At 37.2% G+C, this 20,558-nt stretch overlaps 3 protein-coding genes across 8 annotated transcripts in view; 2 read left to right on the top strand and 1 right to left on the bottom strand.

Annotated features, from left to right (window-relative positions):
• Window positions 1-20,558, top strand: part of LOC138404778 (uncharacterized) — a 218,962-nt gene that overhangs the window by 57,835 nt on the left and 140,569 nt on the right. The window lies entirely within an intron of this gene.
• LOC117997247 (myotubularin-related protein 9) lies at window positions 4,602-17,646 on the bottom strand. Of its 2 annotated transcripts, none has more exons than XM_034985490.2 (10): window positions 17,400-17,646; window positions 15,223-15,476; window positions 14,409-14,607; window positions 13,605-13,761; window positions 12,265-12,378; window positions 11,360-11,481; window positions 9,939-10,045; window positions 9,185-9,405; window positions 7,616-7,798; window positions 4,602-7,278 (listed from the first exon to the last, which is right to left on the bottom strand). In XM_034985490.2, the coding sequence occupies exons 1-10, from the start codon at window positions 17,544-17,546 to the stop codon at window positions 7,118-7,120; spliced, it is 1,665 nt and encodes a 554-aa protein (XP_034841381.1). In that variant the 5' UTR covers window positions 17,547-17,646; the 3' UTR covers window positions 4,602-7,117. The 2 variants fall into 2 exon arrangements, with proteins under 2 accessions (XP_034841381.1, XP_069365885.1); XM_069509784.1 differs by having other exon boundaries at window positions 15,223-15,488; window positions 17,400-17,486.
• The window catches only part of LOC117997239 (MYND-type zinc finger-containing chromatin reader ZMYND8-like), a 29,457-nt gene continuing 29,027 nt past the window's right edge, over window positions 20,129-20,558 (top strand). For 3 of the 5 annotated variants that reach the window (XM_069509745.1, XM_069509746.1, XM_069509747.1), the window contains exon 1: window positions 20,130-20,427. The gene's annotated coding sequence lies outside the window, so the exon portion shown is untranslated. Of the gene's footprint in view, window positions 20,428-20,558 lie in introns of all 5 variants that reach the window. The other 2 variants (XM_069509744.1, XM_034985478.2) reach the window with 2 other exon arrangements.

The raw sequence follows: 20,558 nt of genomic DNA, 5'->3' as shown, positions 1-20,558 counted from the left end.
TCGTACAGACGTGGACGGTTAGAACACTGGGCTTCCTTGTTTTACTACGAAACTTTAAAAAGTTAATTATTATATTATTTTTCGTATCTTATTCTAAAACTAACTAGGTAAGTATATACCTTTAATACCTGCCTAAAGCACTTGTCCCACCACCACCAAGGAAGCGACTAACTACCTATATCGACTATTTTCGACTCGCTCAAGAAACGTACAATTGAAGTGTGATACCGTGTCAATAAAAGAGCTAAGTAATAGCTGATTGCTGACTGTGCACAGTGTCAACAAGAACTTTCTCTCCACTAATTTGTAGCAGCGATAAGGGATATCAAAGAAAATATTCATCCAGCGACGCTCTCTTGGCTGTCAAAACACTCGCGCAGTTTGCGCAGAAATTAAGAGTCATTACGCACTGACGACTAGACCGTGACAATTTATAGTACTTAGTGAAAAATGAGTTGAGCTACAAACTAGAAACAAGTTAGCGAGCAACGAGAAGCGAGTGTGTACTATATAGTTGGTTTGTGAGTGTGCTAGTGCGACGGGCGCTTGCTCGCGCCGATCGCTCGAGACTAATCGTCGGCTGTGGGACAAGTGCTTAAAAGCTTTAAAATTTTCAAATGTGTTAATTGTACTTCTTTAATTGCAACTTATATACCTACTAGTACTAGCTACCTACAACAATTATCCGGTCAACGATTTTATTATTATGTAGGTTCGTACGGTTCATACTTCATAATCATAACACTCAACGTCTCTTAACGGCCATTTTAAAGTATGTAGGTATTCATAAAAATGCAAATCAAGCACGGGATCAAAGAAAACGTAATATGAATAATATGATGTATTAGAAACACATCCGTCTATATTAATAATATTAGGTACTTATACTTAATTAAGTAGGTATTTTCAACTCGATAAAGTTTCGATTGTCGTTATAAATTATTATAGGAATAGCTACTGATTCAATAGGCCAGTGGAAACCGGATTTTAGGCGCCACAGGAAAATGCGTGTGAAAAATGAAAAGGTCACACATCTGTGTAATATACCTACCTACATTATACTTAATCTATTCTTATAATAAAACTGTAAGTTCTGGACGATTTCTATAAGTACATTATAATAATATTTTTAAACGGAGGAAGCATTATTGTCGATAAAGAGTCCAAAACGCAACTTGGCATACGTTTCTCTTTCTATCTATTAATCTCCTGCTCCTGAGGAAGCTTTGGAAAGAGGTAACGGTTTTGTAGAGCACTGTCTTTTACTGTCGATGTCGTTGAGATCGACAAAACGTCACATAGGTACTTAGACTTAGTATGAGTTGCTGCACACAGCTGAAATGTCTAAAGGCCGATGTACCTATAGGTACCTATATAGTTGTAATATTATAATAATCGATTTTGACTATAAACTTTGTATATTGACTATATTATACCTATCTACCTAAGTATTTTCCGTGAGCTAACATCACTCTAGTGTTCCTCTATTAATGTTAAGTCCTCAGATAACAGTACTTCCTAAGTACTGTTATCTGAGGAGGTATCAAATCATTACCTACTTTATATAAAACTAGGTAATGATTTGATTGTTCTTTGGTCCGCAGTTACGAAACGACCGGCAAATACCATGGCATTTCGGATAACAATACTCTACAGCTCGTAATTACCTTTATACAAATGAGGTACCAGCAAGCGATTTTGTTTAACAGACTGTAAAAGCCTTTGTGATGACTTTTACAGGGATTTACTATTGTTAAATGAGCGGAATTGTTTTAGGTAACTGTATTACTCCGCCTGTGTGGACGCCTTCAGTCATCCATCATCAACCCTTCGCTGACTCACTACTGTATACGGATCTCCTCTCAGAATGAGATGCGTTTATAGCCTTAGATTGACTACTTTTGAGAACATTATGGGGAACTCTCAGGCATGCATGTTCCCTCAAGCCATAAGTCCGAAATGTTGGAAGCAGGAAGTGTGTGCCTGGGGTCAAACCTTGGATTACTAAGACCCTACTAAGATGTCGACGACTTACCCACTAGGCCTACACACAGCTGTGCCTTCATAGTTCATACTATTCCTTATACTTAGGTAAGTAGGTACTCTATAACAGCGCAAACAAGAACTTATTTCTTATAAATAACCAACTTACTTTCTGTGGGAATCATCTGTACACTCTTACAATGACGTAGTCAATCGAAGTTTAGCAATTATTTATCACGAGCAATGCGTAACCATTTTAATAATCGCCCACGATTTTTACGCCTCGTAGTTCATCCATTATTAATGTGTCTGTGTGAACGTATTATTGTTGCGTGGTATTGAATTTAGTCATGGATATTTTGTTTTTCCGTTGGCTAATTGCCGCATAGGCAAAATTCTTATTATGGATGTCCAGTGTCCACGAATTACTAAACTAAAACCTATACCTACCTACACATGCAAGTAAAATCCTAGGTACACAGACTACTGGACTGACGACCGGCTGAACTGTCGACCTTAAGAAGGTAGCGGTAAAATGGGTGGATGAGGAAGGCGGAGGATCGTGTGTGGTGGCGCACTCTTTGGAAGGCCTATGTCCAACAGTGGACGCAAACAGGCTCATTGATTGATTGAATTGATGATGATGAATTGATTAAAACATGAGTGTGAGTTTTGATGATTGAAGCAAAATTATTTACTGCGTAGAAAAGTTAAGTTCCTGAAATCAAAATAGAAAACAAATCCATACTACTTAATATTATAAATGCGAAAATGTATCTGTCTGTCTGTCTGCCGCTAGCTTAGCTAGGCGCTAGCCTTTCACGACCCATCCGTTCAACCGATTTTGACGAAATTTGGTACAGATATAGCTTCCATCCCCGGGGAAGGACATACTACTTTTTATCCCAGAAAATCAAAGAGTTCCCACGGGATTTTTAAAACCTAAATCCCCGCGGACGAAGTCGTGGGCATCATCTAGCACAAAATAAATGACGATTTTTTATAATTTTTTAAATAAAATCAAACATTTTTTTATAAAATCACACTTTATTTTCATTTTTTATTGTCACGTAGGTATATAAGAAAAGGAACTGACTTTTAGAAACAAGTCAGCCTTATTTTCGGAGATACAAGTTATCTGTAAGACAGTAAGTACATAAGTTTTTTATGCTTTTACCGTTAAAAATAAATAATCTAAGTGTATTCCCATGTTTCATTGTTGTTGTGTGAATAGTGTTGACTTGCTCAGAGCAAGCAGAGCCTCAGTTTATAGAATAACGCGTAGCACCACTACAGCGGGGTGAACGACCGTAATTACCACAACCGCATCATTACCGGTGTAGTAGTATTTTATCTGCGCCCGCCTTTTCCATCTCTGGGCTCTGGGGCCTATAAAGAATATTTTTATTGAAACACTAGATGATATGATAAGACCCACGGCTTCGTCCGGGTGGATTTGGGTTTCTTAAAAATACCGTAGGATATTTAGAAAACTCATCAATAGCTTAAACTTAAAAGTCAACGGTTCAAACCCCATCCTACGTCTCAGAATACATAATAGTACAGGTAGTGTAGGTATATATTCAAAGTTAACATTAACTTTGCATAAATTGGCCAAAATTGTATGGAGATGCCATTGTTAGGGTTGAGTACCCGAAGAGTGCCAATGGCCCTAAAGCCTCTGCTGCCCGTACTCTGTCCGTCCGTCGATCTGTTAGGGGGCTGGATCTCGTGAACCGTAATAGGTAGAGTTGAAATTTTAACAGAAATGTGTAATTTCCGCTACGCTATAACAAACTATATTTTTTTAAAAGGCCGCCATGGAAATGAAAAAATAATTGTTATTTTTTGTACTATTGTACAGATATGGTACGGTGCGCTGCGGTGCGGTGCGTCCGAAGTGCGCCGCCCACGTTTATGAATAAACTAAAATAAAACTATGAATAAATATGGAGACTGGCATAAATTACTTTTTATCCGGGAAAATCAAGTTCTCACGGGAATTTCAAAAACCTATATCCACGAGGAAAAAATTCGCGGGCTCATTATTGTAGTTTTCCAATATTTTTGTAATTTAAGAAGTTAGGGTATGTATTTTATCTAGGTACCTACGACTTTTTTGCAAGAACACTAAAAGCATTAGATAGGTACCTACTTTGCCATTCCATTCAGTTTGTACTGTAGTTTTAGTTTATCATTCATCTTCATTGTTCGGTCAGTCGGCACTTTACGTGTAGGTATGTACCCACATTGTACTTACTGATAAAATTGTATCATTTGAATACATTATCCACACCTCGTTGATCTAGTGATCACTTTGCATAACGGTAAATGATTTTTCTAAATATATAAAAGGAAAAGGTTCGACTGATCTATCAACGCACAGCTGAAACTACTGGACGGATTGGGCTGAAATTCGGCATGCAGATAGCTATTATGACGTACCTAGGCGTCCGGTAAGGGATTTTTGAAATTCAACCCCTAAGGGAGTAAAATATGGGGTTGAAATTTATGTAGTTCACGAGGACGAAGTCGCGAGCATAAGTTAGTTGGTTAGCATAAGCTCTGTAGTGAGCCAGAACTATGATGTAGAAACAAAACCAGTCTATTCATGTGCAAATATTTAATTGACAACAAATATTTTCATTTTTCATAACTTAATCATAAACTGACTCATTATACAATTTTATACAAAAAAAGACGTTACATTTAAATTTACAAGTTTCTTTATCATAATTTATTCAGACAGTCATTTACGTAAAAAATATACAAAATTAGGCATGTTATATATAAGTATATATCTAACTACTTATGTTTTATTGATATGTTTATAGTCCAACGCTGAAATTCCGGCACATTGCGATTGGCCTAGGCCTAGGCAATGCACAGAAATGCCCAGAGCACTTAGTCCAGAACAAAAACTTCGGTTTTTGCTCAATTCCTAGTCCAAAGTCGAAACTCCATTTACCAATGCGGCATGGACTAGAAATTACACTATGGTGACTTGAAATCATAGAAAAATAGGGCTACCTACGTCAAATATACTAACATTTGACGCCTGCCAGTGACGTCGAAGCCTCGACGTTTTGTTAGAAATTCCCTAACTGTCGTGAACTGTGGTTTTGGACTAAGCGCTCAGGGCATTCCTGAAGATTGCCTAGGCCAATCGTGATATGCCTGCATTTCGGCTTTGAGCTATAAAAATTTACAATGTATGAATTTAGGCGTTAAACATGATTCACATCTTTTAATTAGAGTAGTAAAAATATATAAATTTGGTTTTAAGTAAAATCCTTCAATGATTACGTAATAAATCCATACTTCCATACTTATGAGTATATTATAAATGCGAAAGTGTCTGTCTGCCTGCTTGCTTTTCACGGTCCAACAGTTTAACCAATTTTGATACAGAATTTTAGTACAGAATTAGCTTACACCCCGGGGACGGACATAGGCTACTTTTTATTTCGGAAAATCAAAGAGTTCCAACGGGATTTTTACCTACACCCACGCGGACGAAGTCGCGGGCATCATTTAGTAACTATACATAAAAATACAACTAAAAAATAACAACTTAAGAATACATGTCATAAACTGCAATTCTTCTTTGAAGTACTCGTCTGATTTTTTTTTAATACATAGGGCATAATTTAGTTGTTTTTTCAAAACAGCTAGGTACTTTAACTAACCTATAATAAAATAATTCTTATACGAAGAGAGCTTATATCATAAATCATAATATAATTTAATGTCATTGCAGTCTGTACTCTGAACCAATATAATTAATTGTATTAAACTTTTATACTTTGTTGGCAAAGTAGATACAAACTAGATAGATGAGATTGGAGCTGATCCTGTTGTATTCTACACAATTTCTAAACTAAATTGACAGGTCTAAGTTTAATTGATCTTTTCCCGCAGGGCTAGCAATATATATAGACCCGTCATCTTAGTTAAGAGCTTGTACATAACATAATTAGCTACACGGACTAATTCTGTTCTACTAAACTAAATTGACAGGTTCTTAATTTAGTGCTGTTGTTTTTTGCAGGGAGGGAGCATATAAAAGGGATACTTACGAAAAAATTCAGAACCGTCATTTTAGTTTAGTTTAGTTTAGAGATTGTATATAAAGAATTAGCCACAATACAAAATTTCGTAAACTGACATATCTAAAAGTTGTGACATCTTTTACCGCAGAGAACATTGTGACAAGTACGGCACTAATTAAAAAGATTTCGTACACCAGAATTAGCACCATAAAACAGTAATTATTTTTCTCATAGTGGTGCTAGATAAACTCAACTAAATTAAGAAGTTTAAATATAGTGCTACCTTTTTCACAATGCTCATTATAGAAAAAGATAGACTTCAGATGTGAAAATTAGACATTGTGACTAATTCCGTTGTACACAATCTCTAAACTAAACTAAAATGGCACGTCTAAATCTATTGCTATCCCTTTCATACTGTTGCTCGCGGAAAAGGATAGCATTAGATTTAGACCTGTTAATTTAGTTACGTTTAGAGATTGTGTACAAGAGAATCGGCCCCATTTCTTGACTAATTTATAATATTAAATGCGAAAGGATGTCTGTCTGTCTGCTAACTTTTCACTGCCCATCCATTCAAACGATTTTGATGAAATTTGGTACAGAGATAGCTTGCATCCTGGGGAAGGACATGGGCTACTTTTTATCCCAGAAAATTTAAGAATTCCCACGCGATATTAAGAAACCTAAATCCACGCGGGCGAAGCCGCGGGGTTCACCTAGTGTTGCATATGTATAAAAAATCCCGCGAAAACCATGGAGTTTTACGGAAAAAAAGTAGCCTATGTGTTAATTCCAAGGTATAATCACTCTCAAGATATCTATCTCGGAATAATATAGATAGATAATTTATCTCGGAACATATAAGAGTTCCCATATGATTTTAAAAAACCGGACGAAGAATAAAATATTCTAATATAAAATATTCAACAGTTTTTATAGGAATGTTAGTAAAGAAACGAATCGAATCGAAGCATCGCTTATCATTCCATTTCACTCACACACTACATACAAGTATACTGTATAAGTGAGATAGAATGATCCCCTCTTTATTGGTACACGTTATGGATAAAGTAACCGCATCATTTACCAGTGGGCGCATAGTATTGGTTAGCTAGATCGAGCAGTTCTCTGCGCAGCTGTAAGGCCTGCGCGCGTAAGTGTTGCTCGCGCGTGCGTATAATCTTGTACTGCTCTTCGCGCTCTTCCGTATGTTGGTGGGCCAGCCAGCGGAGGTAGAGTTCTGGAAAAAGAACGTTGCCAACTATAGTTAAGTCACCACCCATATTATAAAGCAAAAATGTTGGAGGACAAACCAATAGGTTTGTCCTCCTGTCATGTTGCAACAGCGCAGCTTCCTTCAGCAATGCAGCAACAGATCATTCTTATTTCTTATTATTATATTAACTAACATAGAATAAGTTCCTTACTAATACTATTATATTATAGACTCTCTAACATAGGTTAAGATGGTTACTAACATAATATTGTGGGCCTTTGTTGTCTGATGAAATAAAGATATTTGTTATTTATTATTATTAGTTTGATCTATAAAAGGTTTCTAACTGCATTTTTCTTACCTTCCCAAATGACGTAGCTCATGGGTGCAACGGAAGGCCATATAACATTAGGCGTGGGGTCGTAAAGCGGGTTGATGTAGGTCGTCAGTTCGTCTGGCTGGTTGATCCACGACCATATACTCGTAGTCTGATCATAAACGCCACGTGTTTCACGTTCCTGATCGCTATCACAGAGGAATGTACCTGGAAATAAAAACCGGCCAAGTGCGAGTCAGGCTCGCGCAATGAGGGTCCCGTACTACAGTCGTATTTTTTCGACATTTTGCACGATAATTCAAAAACTATGATGCATAAAAATAAATAAAAATCTGTTTTAGAATGTACAGGTGAAGACCTTTCATATGATACCCCACTTGATATAGTCACTCACTTCGAAAGTTCAAAATACTAATTATTACTTCATGACCACAATTTTTTTTGTGTGATCTAACCCTAAATTCACGGTTTTCAGATTTTTCCCCAAATGTCAGCTATAAGATCTACCTACCTACCAAATTTCATGATTCTAGGTCAACGAGAAGTACCCTGTAGGTTTCTTGACAGACAGACGGACAGACAGACAGACAGACAGACAACAAAGTGATCCTATAAGGGTTCCGTTTTTCCTTTTGAGGTACGGAACCCTAAAAATAGGAGTTTTTAATTTAGACTTTGGAACTCTTTAAGAATAAAGAAGTGTTTTATTTTAAATTTTTACGGAGGGTAAGAGCGGTTATGCACTACATCCTATCCGAGTTCATCCGAGTATGGGAACTTACTATATGACGTATGTCGTAGATAATCGCTGGTATTCTCACGGATGACGGATAGAACCCGGCTGATGATACCCGGCTGAGTTTGTTGTGGGCTCTTCTCAGACCTGGGCGCGTTTGTAACCCTCGTAGCTTTAGTTTTAAGTTTGCGTAATAATTATCTCCACTATATCTTACAAATCTAACACCATACCAGACCATCAATAAGAGTAATTTATTACCTATTTTGAATAAATCATTTGACTTTGACTTTGAACTCAGATGACGGAGTGTAGTGCGTAATCGCCGTAAAGAAGTGTTGTCTGCACATCCAGTTGTAAGCAACAACGAGTTACTACAGCCAGCAAACATTTCAGTTCAGAAGGATGTGGTTAGTGCCTAGTTTAGTACTACATGGAGATCATTGATTTATCATTTAGTGTTAGTGTGATTTGTCGACATAACGTAAAAGAAAAATATTTCAAGCAACAATTTAATAATTTCTGTATAGTTTAAGTCGTTTGTTTTAAATTAGGTTAAGTGTCGCCGTAGTTGAAAGAAAGAAAGAAAAACGTTTATTTTTAAAGCTGTGCCACAGACCTAGACCTAGTTAGGTTATACCGGCGCCTCTAATACTTGAGCAGTAAAGTCAAAAGACCTCAAGCAGAAGCAAGTAGTTCTGTTGCAAAATTGTGGATAGTGTAGTTGGTTATATACATTACCAACTTTTTTGACAGATTTAAGTTACATTTTTAATACATAATATGCAATTATTTATTAGGGACAATAAAGTCCCAAATAAATAAATAAATAAATAGAATAAAATTTGAAAACTTACCATATTGACTAGCATACGCGTGTTCAAACAACGTAACAAGGAAGCACTGTCGATATTCGAAGCTGCAGGGGAACTGCTCCAAGAACTGCCGCACGCAATCCAAGAACAGAGGAAACGTTGGTGCTGATCTAGCTTGTGATGCTGAGTATGGACCTGATCTTAATCTGGTGCCAAAGGGGTGGCCTGCTTGAAGCCACTCCCTTTCTATTAAAGCTTGTAACCTATAAAGAAAAAAGGTTTGTAAGTTATTAGTTACAACCGACCCACCCTGGCTTCGCATAAATGTCGATTACCTGTTACAATTTTCGTAAGGATTTTTAATGAATGATGAAATGAAAATAAAATAAAGCCTATGTTACTCAGGAATAATGTAGCTTTCTACTGGTGAAAGAATTTTCAAAGTCGGTTCAGTAGTTCCAAAGATTACTTCCTACTAACAAACTTTATCTCTTTATAATATTAAGTTTAGATTAGATGATGGCCGTGACTTCATTCACGTGGTTTAGGTTTTTAAAAATCGCGTGGGAACTCTTTAATTTTCTGGGATAAAAAGTACGCTACGTCCTGCCCCAGGATGCAAGCTATCTCTGCACCGAACGTCAAAATCAGTTGAAGAGATGAGCCGTAAAAAGCTAGTAGACAGAAGGACACACTTTCGCATTTATTTTATGAGTTTGGATTAGATCCACTATACTCTATCCACGGGAAGAAGTTAGTCTGGGTCTAAAACACAAAATAACAATTTAATATTTACCCTCGTATAGTCCGGCAGTCAGGATTAAGAATAATTTGTACTAATGAGCAAACTAATAGTGTTGCGTCCTCTCCCCGCGTTCCGTGTATTAGGACTGGTTCTGCTTTCTGAAAATTTATTGTTACCCACCTTAAAACAAATAGTCACAACTGGCTTCACTTTGATAAGCCTTTTCGTTTTAGTGAGTAGTTTTTAGGGTTCCGTACCTCAAAAGGAAAAACGGAACCCTTATAGGATCACTTTGTTATCTGTCTGTCTGTCTGTCGGTCTGTCAAGAAACCTACAGGGTACTTTCCGTTGACCTAGAATCATGAAGTTTGGCAGATAGGTAGGTCTTATAGCAGACATTCGGGGTAAAATCTGAAAACCGTGAATTTATGGTTACATCACACAAAAAAAATTAAATTGTGGTCATGAACTAATAATTAGTAATTTCAATTTTCGAAGTAAGATAACTATATCAAGTGGGGTATCATATGAAAGGTCTTGTGTGCATTCTAAAACAGATTTTTTATGTATTTTTATGCATCATGTTTTTGAATTATCGTGCAAAATGTCGAAAAAATACGACTGTAGTACGGAACCCTCATTGCGCGAGCCTGACTCGCACTTGGCCGGTTTTTTTTCTATTAGTCAGGTGGATGTACTTCAGGCACTTGTCCCACGCCGGGCCTATGAAGAAGCGACTAACTATCCACTATTTTCTCGCTCAAGAAATATGCAATCGAATATGATTACGTGTCAAAAAGATATAAATACATTAGGAGTTGATCGCTGACTGTGCACACTGTCGGAAAAACTCTCTCTCTCCAATATTTTGTCACGGCGACAAGAGTTATCAAAGAAAAAAACTCGCTCAGGGACGCTCTCTTGGCGGACAAAACACTCGCGCAGTTTGCTGCCATATATTTTGAGCGATTCACTTGATCAAGTGACCAGAGATGCGGCGCCAACCACCAGCGGCTCCCGATTCCCTTCGATCTCATAAGTGAGAAAAAAGATAACAGTTTACGCGATTGAAAGAGAGGCGTTTGTTTAACTTTTAATTATTGTAGTCCTGTGCGAATTTATTTGCACATTAATGCGTTGTAAACAGAGTCGCTATTTATTTAAACGCCTAGGGCCTGTTTCAGAACCGCCAGATAACTTTTAATTGTATTCCTGTGCGAGTTTAATTGCACTTTATTGCTTTGTAAATAGAGTCGATATTTATTTAAACGTCTAAATGCCTGCTTCACAACCGCTAGATAAATTTTATCCAACGGATAGTCATCTTGACAGTTTCCCAATACAAAAACTGTCATAACGTCTTTATTTGTTAAACCAAGTTTATCTGGAAGTTGTGAAAGATAAGATTTTATTAACTTTAAGATTTTATTAACTTTAAGTAGGTATATGAGACAAGTAAGTATTCATCATACCTGGTGTATATGCTGAGCAACTATACAGGCAGTGTGCAGCGCATTTCTCACGGACTCCGGCCAGCCAGAGGACTCTAGCTTGGATAACCACTTGTCGCTTGATATTTCCCGATCTACGCATGCTGGAAGGCATCAAACGGAACTTCAAAAAATCATCAATCATTCTTCACTCATGATTAATAGAATTAACTGATGCAGAATTTATTGATGGACGACTAAAGGTGGACTTTTGAGTCGAGCGTCTGTGGTATAAGTGAAGCTGCGACAGAGCGGCAGATTAATGTACTATGCAAATGTTGACTACTTGTTTTGCGCGCACTATTCAAGTGCAGGATATTATGTTATTACAGTACGCGGCGAAAGTAATTTATATCGATCTTAAGAAGGATACCAGATTTGTAGAGCGTTGTCTCTGTCATTGAGACCGACAAAACGTCATATAGGTCGGCGGTGTTCCCACTAGATTATAACATGGGGTTATTCAAGGGGCGGACCAACAAATTCCTAAAAGACCGGCAACGCATCGGCGGTTCCTCTGGTGCTGCAAATGTTCATGGTAATCACTTAACATCAGGTGACCCGCCTGCTCGTTTGCTCGCTATATCTATTAAAAAAAATATATATATATGTCTGAGTGACAGAGACAACGCTCTACAAAGCCGAAATGGCACTCTAAAGGCCGATGTACATTACTTTCTGCCGCGTACTGTACATACAAAGGTTCGACGAAGCTGTCTAGACAAAGCAATGCGGGACAAAGAAGCGACCCGAACTGGCCTAGGTAGTAGAGCCTTACGTTGAAAGGTCATCGTGGTCGTCATTTACCACGTCGGTCAAAGGCGTCCCGCCTCGGTCTACTGTCTCCTTTTATACTGTGATTCAAGTTCAAATAACAGAGCAGATACCTTCGATAAGTTTAGAAAAGTTCTCCAATAACTGCTGTTGGTTATCCACTTCGTCCATGGACCTGTTGTATATTTTCCATTGCGAATAGTTGGCGGGACTTTCACTCCCTCCACCTGCAAACATACAAAAAATATGCCATTGTGATTTGTGGCAAATTCCGTTGTACCACAGACCACCACCTATGTATATAGACGCCTAATAGTCGGACACCCGAGATCGCCAAGCTTGGGCACTTGCTTAGCATAAAAGTTCGGTACCCTCATTCCGCACATTGTCTTGATTACGTGACTTTTGAGTCCGCCAATCATAACAAAGCATTCTACCCTGTCTCTCGCCAACATTTTACGATTTTGTTTTCATGCAAAACCTTGTATATGCGTACTCTTGAGGTCGAATTCTGTGTGAGTTACAAATACACAATCACAATCTCTAAATTAAACTATACTGACAGGTCTAACTCTAGTGTAATTAATACTTTTCCATAGGGACTATTATGAAAGGGATAGCAATACATTTAGTTCTGTCAATTGAGCTTAGAGATTGTGTACATCAGATTATTCTACGACCCAATCAAATTAACTCTGACAGCAGTGAGTTTTTTACTGGCTCTTAAAAAATAATTCCGGCTGGCATTCCGAACCAGTGTAGATGCATCTGACGATTCGAAAGCACTTGTGAAAGTTTACTTGAATAAAAAAGATTTTTTTTTTTTAATAAACGTTGCTTAAGTACTTAGCATCCATTCACAGGTTTATTTGGTTTTTTTGTGGATGTACTATAATAACTACTTTAGTTTTTATCAAATCAGAATTTTTTAAATTTAAAAAGAGTAGGTAAATGCTGATTTTCTTGCCGGCTCTTCTCAGTTGAATTTGCTTTCCGCACCCATAGTAAAGTCGCAGATGTAGTATAAGGGTCACTAGTTGGCTAGAATTTGAATTTTAAAATGATATGGGGCCATAAAGCCTTTTTTCTTGCTAAGTTAAAAGAAAGAAAAACGTTTATTTTTTAAAGCTGTACCACACATTACTAGTTAGACCTGGTTAGGTTATCCCGGCGCCTCTAATACTTGAGTAGTAAAGTCAAAAGACCACAAGTAGAAGAAGTGCCGGAATAAAGTATGTCACGGAATTATTTTTAGTTGTACTTATCTAATCTATCTATTCATAATACATATATACAAATTCACACATATTATTCTTATTTATAATTGGACACATCTATGCACATGCATAAGGTATACCCATTATGTAGCCTAAATCATGTTACAAAAAGGAGTACTCCGCCACATGATCCTGAAATTTGTTTATCCAAAAGGATTTTTTTCAATTTAGTTCACCTTTATTTTGCTGCTGTAGTATCGCGTTGGAGCTCCTCAAGTCGTATATAACGCCTTTCATGCCAGCGCTCACTACAGTATTCAATATCGCCTCGTCGGGCCTGCAGCGTCGGTGTTTGGGCCCGTATAGTGGCTGACCGGCTCTTAGTAATACTGCCTAGAAATAGGGAAATATAGTTAGTTTCTATTGACGCCACGTGGCGTCAGGTCAGGTCATAATCTCAACCCACTCAAGAACCCTGAAATACAAATATCAGAGGGTTTTCGGTTTTAAAAAATTTCACCCCACTGCACCCTCATCAGTCCTCTACTGAGCATGGCTTTCTTCTCAAAATAACAAGGGTTTAAAGGATAGTCCACCATGCTGGCCAAGTACAGATAGGCAGACTTCACACACCACCAAGAATATTATGAAGAACTCTTCAGGCATGCAGGTTTTCTCACGATGTTTTCCTAGCCCGTCATAACTTGTGTTGTCTGTGTGATGTCTAGGTCTAACAAAGGATTGAAAAAAGTCTCTCATGAAAGGAATTCAAGAACCAAATTACAACGCTCTTTTCTCCACTGAATTGACATTGGCGGAATTATTGCGGACTACAAACCGCAGTACAAAGAGCCATATAGAGAAGAAAAGAAGAAGAAGTGATATTTAATTTCTCAAAACGCACATAGTTCTGTATAGTTAAGGAGCGTGCCCAGGATCGAATTTTGGTGGCACGCTCTTGTAAAGTCCTATTTCTAGCAGTGGGCGTTTACAGGCTGATGGATATGATTGGAGTCAGAAGGGATAAGATATGAACTTACACCATTATTATGTCGATAAGAGAGCACGGGAAACCTGCCACCTTGTCGAAACGTGGCAGCGGCGGCTAACATCTCATCGTCAATAATCTTAGGCACCACCACGCCCTTGGGATAGGCGGGACACACCGTGTAGTGCTGGTTCACGCGTGATATCCGCCATTCCTCTGTCGCTAACACTTTTGTAAATTCTCCTTCCACACTGCAATTTTAAAAGAGTATTTTTTAATGTTTTTGCTGTAATATCCATACTAATATTATAAATGCAAAAGTGTGTCTGTCTGTCAGTCTGTCTGCTAGCTTTTCACGGCCCATCCGTTTAACCGATTTTGACGAAATTTGGTACAGAGGTAGCTTGCATCCCAGGGAAGGACATAGGCTACTTTTTCTTCCGGAAAATCAAAGAGTTCCCACAGGATTTTTAAAAACCTAAATCCACGCGGACGAAGTCGCGGGCATCATTTAGTAAGTCAATAAATCTTTAACGTTAATAGTTTTTTAACGTTAAAACAACTATTCATATTATATTTCATTTCAATTTCTATCTCTCTCTCATTTCCTTTCAGAAGAAATGTATTGTTCTAAAAATAAAACAATCTAAATATATAAAAGGAAAAGGTGACTGACCGACTGACTGACTGATCTATCAACGCACAGTTCAAGCTACTGGATGGGTTGGGCTGAAATTTGGCATGCAGGTAGCTATTATGACGTAGGCAAACGAGGTAAAATTGGGGTTTGAAATTTGTATAGTCCACGCGGAAGAAGTCGCGAGCATAAAGCTAGTTCTAAAATATAAGAACTTTTGTCTACTTACCCATACAATGTATACCCATTTTCCATGATAGGATGCATGTGCCGATAAAAGAATGGGTAGAAGAGAATCGGGTCTTGTATACTTGACAAATTCTCCAGGGTCTGCATCAAAAGGTTCAATTCTGTTGTATTGCTGATGTCCAGTTGAAATATTCTGAGATCCTTGCATTTTAGATAGATAGATCCACCCTGTATTATGCCTCCACTTACTTTAGTCTCTTTTTTCTCTATGCTATCTATGTTTTTGTGTAGAAGCTACAAAGATAACTATCAATAACTAATATTTTTGTACTATTATAAATGCTATGCTTACTAGTATGAGGTCTGTGCTCTAGGACTTTTTGTCTGCAACATCCATCGCCACTATGATAAGTACCTTCCAGCACAATGGACCGATGAGATAAATAGAGAGAGGGAAGCCGCTGCATGAGGAAGACTGAGGACAGGGTGTGGTAAAGCTCACTAGGGAAGGCCTATATTCAACAATGAACGCTCACAGGCTGACATTATGATGAGGATTATGAATCCAAATGTAATATTTTAGTAATAATGTAGTGTCTATTTTTTATTACCATTTTAAGTCTCAACTATTAAACTGATCTTGGTGAGTTTAGGCAGAGGACTTACTTTCCCAGGAAAAAAAGTATTCCCATGGGAACAAAAAATCTTTTACCTGGACCAAATCACAGGCAAAAAGCTTATTTACTACATAAACTAACATGCGACTAAGGATATAGTAGAAAGAGCTAAGTGTACATTTTTTTGAACTCTTCATTGCACATTTAAAAAAATGTACAAAGACAGCCATGATACTTTGAAGTATTCTCTTCTAGCTAACCTTTGGTAATGGGGACTGGTACCTTCTATTTATTTATACAAATTGTATAATTAATAACAATTTAATTTTCATAAATTTTGTAGGTAAACAGTAAATGTATAATAGCAGAATGCTTATTTCTACATCACTACCCACATTATAAATGCGAAAGTGTGATTGTTGGTTGGTGTGTTGGTTTGTCCTTCAATCATGTCGCAATGAAGCAACAGATCGATGTGATTTTTTGGATGGGTATAGTCAAACACCTGGTAGATGACATAGACTACTTTTTATCCCGGAAAATCAAAGAGTTCCCATGGGAATTTTAGAAACCTAAATCGCGGGCATTAGCTAGTCATAAAATAAAATTTATTGTGTTGGATATTGCACATGAGTCATAAAATTTAATATTATTGTTACAGTACATGATGTGTACTGTGTAGGTGTAGACTGTGGATGATTACTGATTGGTTTTAACATATTTTCCTACTAATCAATATCTACTTATATAAGTCCCGCAAATTGCTAATACGCGTGGCCGCTATTTTAGTGACATCAGCACTAGACTGAAGTTTAGAGCTAATGGTATATTTTTAGTTAAACATACGTCAAATGACTTCATTTTGATGTTAATGAGACATGGTTCCAGCGCAATAGCAATTTCCGGGTCTTATAATAGATATTTCTCATTCTATGCTACAGAGATAGCTTGCATCCCTGAATTAGCCATAGGCTAGGTTTCATCTCAGTAAATCAATGAATTCCCAGAGGATTTTCGAAAAACCTAAATCCCCAGTGACCAAGTCACAGGCATCATCTTAATTTATATAAACTGATATGCACATTGCAAAGTTAAAAACAAAATGAAAGACTTTTTAAAAACTTAAATCCTGCTAACTTTAATCTTTCCATATAAATCAGATACCTATAATAAATTAATTAAATAATTTAGCACTACCTTTGATGAATAATTTAGAAGATGAGCTTACAAACATAAAAGTGTTAGTTAAAATATCAGCTCAACCATGATTGGGCATATGTTTGTAATTTAATAGATTTATAATTTTGATATCATTTCAATGAGGTGTGAATTTGTATTTTATTTATTATATGTTTTGCTTGTTGCTGTTGCCGAAGCAACAATTTTTTTCTGTCGTTTTATTTTTGCTGGTACCTACCTAGCTGTTGTCGAAGCAACAATTTTCTGTCAGATTTTGCATATGACTATGTTATACTTATCTTTTCACAAAGGTGGCATACTCTAACTGACAAAAATTTCATGAGATGCATGCAATTAAGTAATATATAGAACGCCTGTATTTATTTACTTGCTCATTACGTTAATTTTAGTGTTTACCTACCCATAGCTCACGAACGCCTTCTTTTCTAGAACTTAAAATGAGGTGATGCCCAGTGATACAGACTGTTCCATCCACGTTTTCATGATGAGGATATTTTAGTATAACTCCGTCTAGTTTATTAATAAGTATAAGCTCTATAAATTCCATTAGGCCGATCTTGCAGGTAATATTTAGCTAGGCTAACAAAAATTAAACAATCACATTACTTCGAAATAAAATCAATTCGTAATCACCGTTCGTAATTCGACCACAATTTGACGTTGACGTGAGTAATAATTGACATTTCAATCAGTGTTTCCACTTTCGATATAGGCTTTACCCTAGTTTGTGGAGGAGTTCCTATGGAGTTTCTTCTAAATTACCCAAAAAAAATCAAAATGTACCTACCCTGATTTAGGGCGCTTATAAATTGTATTATTATCTTATAAAACAAAACCATTTCAAAATCCTAAATCTTGAATCATGTGACGATACTTTGAAATATAGGTAGTATTTGAGCAGGTAAACACGATAAGTTGCAAGTTCATGGCCTATAAATGGTTTTTATCATTCTTTCTCGATTTGGAAACAGGGAAGGCTTTTCCAATTTCTCATTCAGTTAAAATTGGATAAAACTTCTCGATTTTGACATAGACATTTTCAATATATTCCCTAAAATTGAGGAGGTTTTATTTGGTGGCAGCCTTTATTCTACAATAGTCATACGCCCCCCTGTCAATGTCATTCAAGTGCCAATGTGCCAAGGCCCAAATACTATCTCAATGCACAAATCTCTATGCAAGTGAGCCTTGTCGCCATAGAGATATCGCATGGATATCGCCTTGTCGCACTGTACCACTATGGTACCACTGTACTCATCCTCCAAGACTGTACTAATTTTACTTATATCTTTAGAAAATATTAACAATTATCAAAGAAATTTAACTACGACTTTAATTAACTGTATATATATTTAGAAAGTAATAATTTTTAATTTTTTTTTTTTTTTTTTTACTATTTTTTTTTTAATACAATAAAACTTAAGGCTAGCCTTATCTAATTACTATATAAATCATGACCGCGTGGAATGGTGCCAAGAATACTGGCTGCATTTCCGCGCTGGACAGCCAGGCTGATCCGCTGCGCAAAAAATGAGCCAGCCCTTCTGTCACCAGTTGAGGCTATTAATCGCGGTGAAATGTCTCGTAAAAAATTTTTAGCACTAAGACTCCATGGCCCCAGGGTCTCCACGGCAAACGGCACAAAAATGTAACTCTCTATAAGAGAGGCATACTTGCGCCGCTTGCCGTTTTCAGCTGTTTCTGCTGCGGCTCCCGGTCTTGATGCTGTCTTCCTGATATGACACGGGGCCAATGTGTCAACGCAAGTTGCGTCCCACATTAGCGCCCGTCCCCGTTCCCAGGGAACCAGCGTCAATCCATCAGGTCTCTTGCCATCATCCCGACTAATCCCTGCCGGCTCAATGAGCGCAGGAATATTTATGGTGGCAAGAGCTCTTTTAATTGTATCGTTAAGAGAGCCATGCCTAAACAGCCTACCGGAGCTCCTTTGGCAAGAGAGTCCGTGGATTCCAAATTTATCAACCTCTTTTCCACACGGACATCTGTGCTGATGGCACAGTGGTGTTCCCAATCTGAGACCTAGAGCCACACGAAAACTTTCGTTATCTAAAAGTGTGCCGAGATTTTTTGATGGCAAGGCATGCAGCCAATACCCAGATTCCTTTTCGGATAATGCTAGAAGCCTGGCACGATCTCTGTCACTTGTAAGATTTTGAACCAAATTCGTATGTGTCAGTTGAACCAATGGCAAATCCCAAAGTTTTTGTGTAGTACGTTCCTTCGGGATGTCGACATTGGGACATCTGACCTTCCAACTCTCTAGGGCCTCTGCGGCATAGGTCAATGATGAATTGGATTTGAGAATTTGAGAGCTAAGCTCTTTTATACTATGCACAGAGGACAGAAAAGCCGGAAGAGCTACACTGGAAATTTTCCTCACGCCGATGCCACCGTACTTGACCGGTAAAGTTGCTTGGTTCCAGGAGTGCTCATCAAAAGTTAAATTTAGAATTTGTTCTAGTGTACTTTTAAGGGTGGCATCCATGTTATCGAGTAGTCCATGAAATTTCCAAATTGGGCTCGCGCGGAGAATGTAAATTAATTTAGGTACAAAAAGGCAATATTTTAGGATCGAAAATGCAATGTGAGAATTTAGAGTGCCCAATTTGTCGGTATTAGCCGAAAATGTTCTGACTTTTTGATCCAAGAGTGGTTGTATGGATTCATTATAAAGAGGAGCACCGAGAAGGCAAAGTGAACGTTTATCAAGTATTTTAATATTAGGTGAAATTTCATTGAATAATTCAGAGGCCAATAGAATTCTTTCTTGCGACAGTTTTTCTGTAAAAAACAATTCGCATTTCGAAAAATTAAGTTCTAAACCAATTTTCCCAAACTGTTGCTTAATATGATTAAGATCTTTTAGAACGTCATATAATATATTATTAATATATATTTTATATTTCTATTTGTATGTAGTTATTACATTCTTAACCTATTATATTTTATTATCAAAATCTAGAATAGAAAGATAAATAGTATTGCCATGAAATAAATATAATATAAGTGGCAACTAAATATTAAAAAAAAATGTTAAATGCAGTTAAATGAGAATACGTCAATGAAAGAGATAGGTAGACGGTTTACTGAAATGAAAAGAGCCAAAGCATTACGATTTAATATGTGACAGAACGAGATGTACACACACGAGCTTGGAAATTGGAGTAAAACAAGTGACGTCAGGATTCATCTACCAATAACAAGTAAAGACAGAACAGACAGAACGACAGTTTGTGAATTTTGCTATCTGCTTGGCAATGTGTGATTTCTTTCGTTCGTTGTAATGTAATATTTTTAGCTAAACCTATAATATCGGTGTGATTGATGGACAAACAAGAAGTTGTGTAACCTAAGACAAGCATTTCTTGAAAGAGACATCGTTCCGACACACAACAAAGAGTCCAAACGTAAGTTTCTGTATGAATTTGTATGTATTGAAAGTAGGTAGGTAAGTAACTGGCTGGATGTCTAAGCTTGGGTAATGACCGGTTCCAATATTTAGATGCCTATTGTTGATACGCCACACATGACTGTAATT

The sequence above is a fragment of the Maniola hyperantus genome, chromosome 4 (assembly GCF_902806685.2).
Source record: "Maniola hyperantus chromosome 4, iAphHyp1.2, whole genome shotgun sequence".
Lineage (NCBI taxonomy): Eukaryota > Metazoa > Arthropoda > Insecta > Lepidoptera > Nymphalidae > Maniola > Maniola hyperantus.
The sequence above is the reverse complement of the archived record's forward strand: the minus strand, read 5'-3'. Positions and strand labels throughout refer to the sequence as shown.

Bases quoted from the DNA above. Each gene is read 5' to 3' on its own strand.
- LOC117997247 (XM_034985490.2), bottom strand. From the start codon at position 17,546: ATGGAATTTATAGAGCTTATACTTATTAATAAACTAGACGGAGTTATA. The intron at 14,608-15,222 runs GTAAGTAGACAA...TTAAAATTGCAG, and splicing joins AATGGGTATACATTGTATGG to TGTGGAAGGAGAATTTACAA. The intron at 7,279-7,615 runs GTAAGAAAAATG...TTCTTTTTCCAG, and splicing joins GAGCTACGTCATTTGGGAAG to AACTCTACCTCCGCTGGCTG.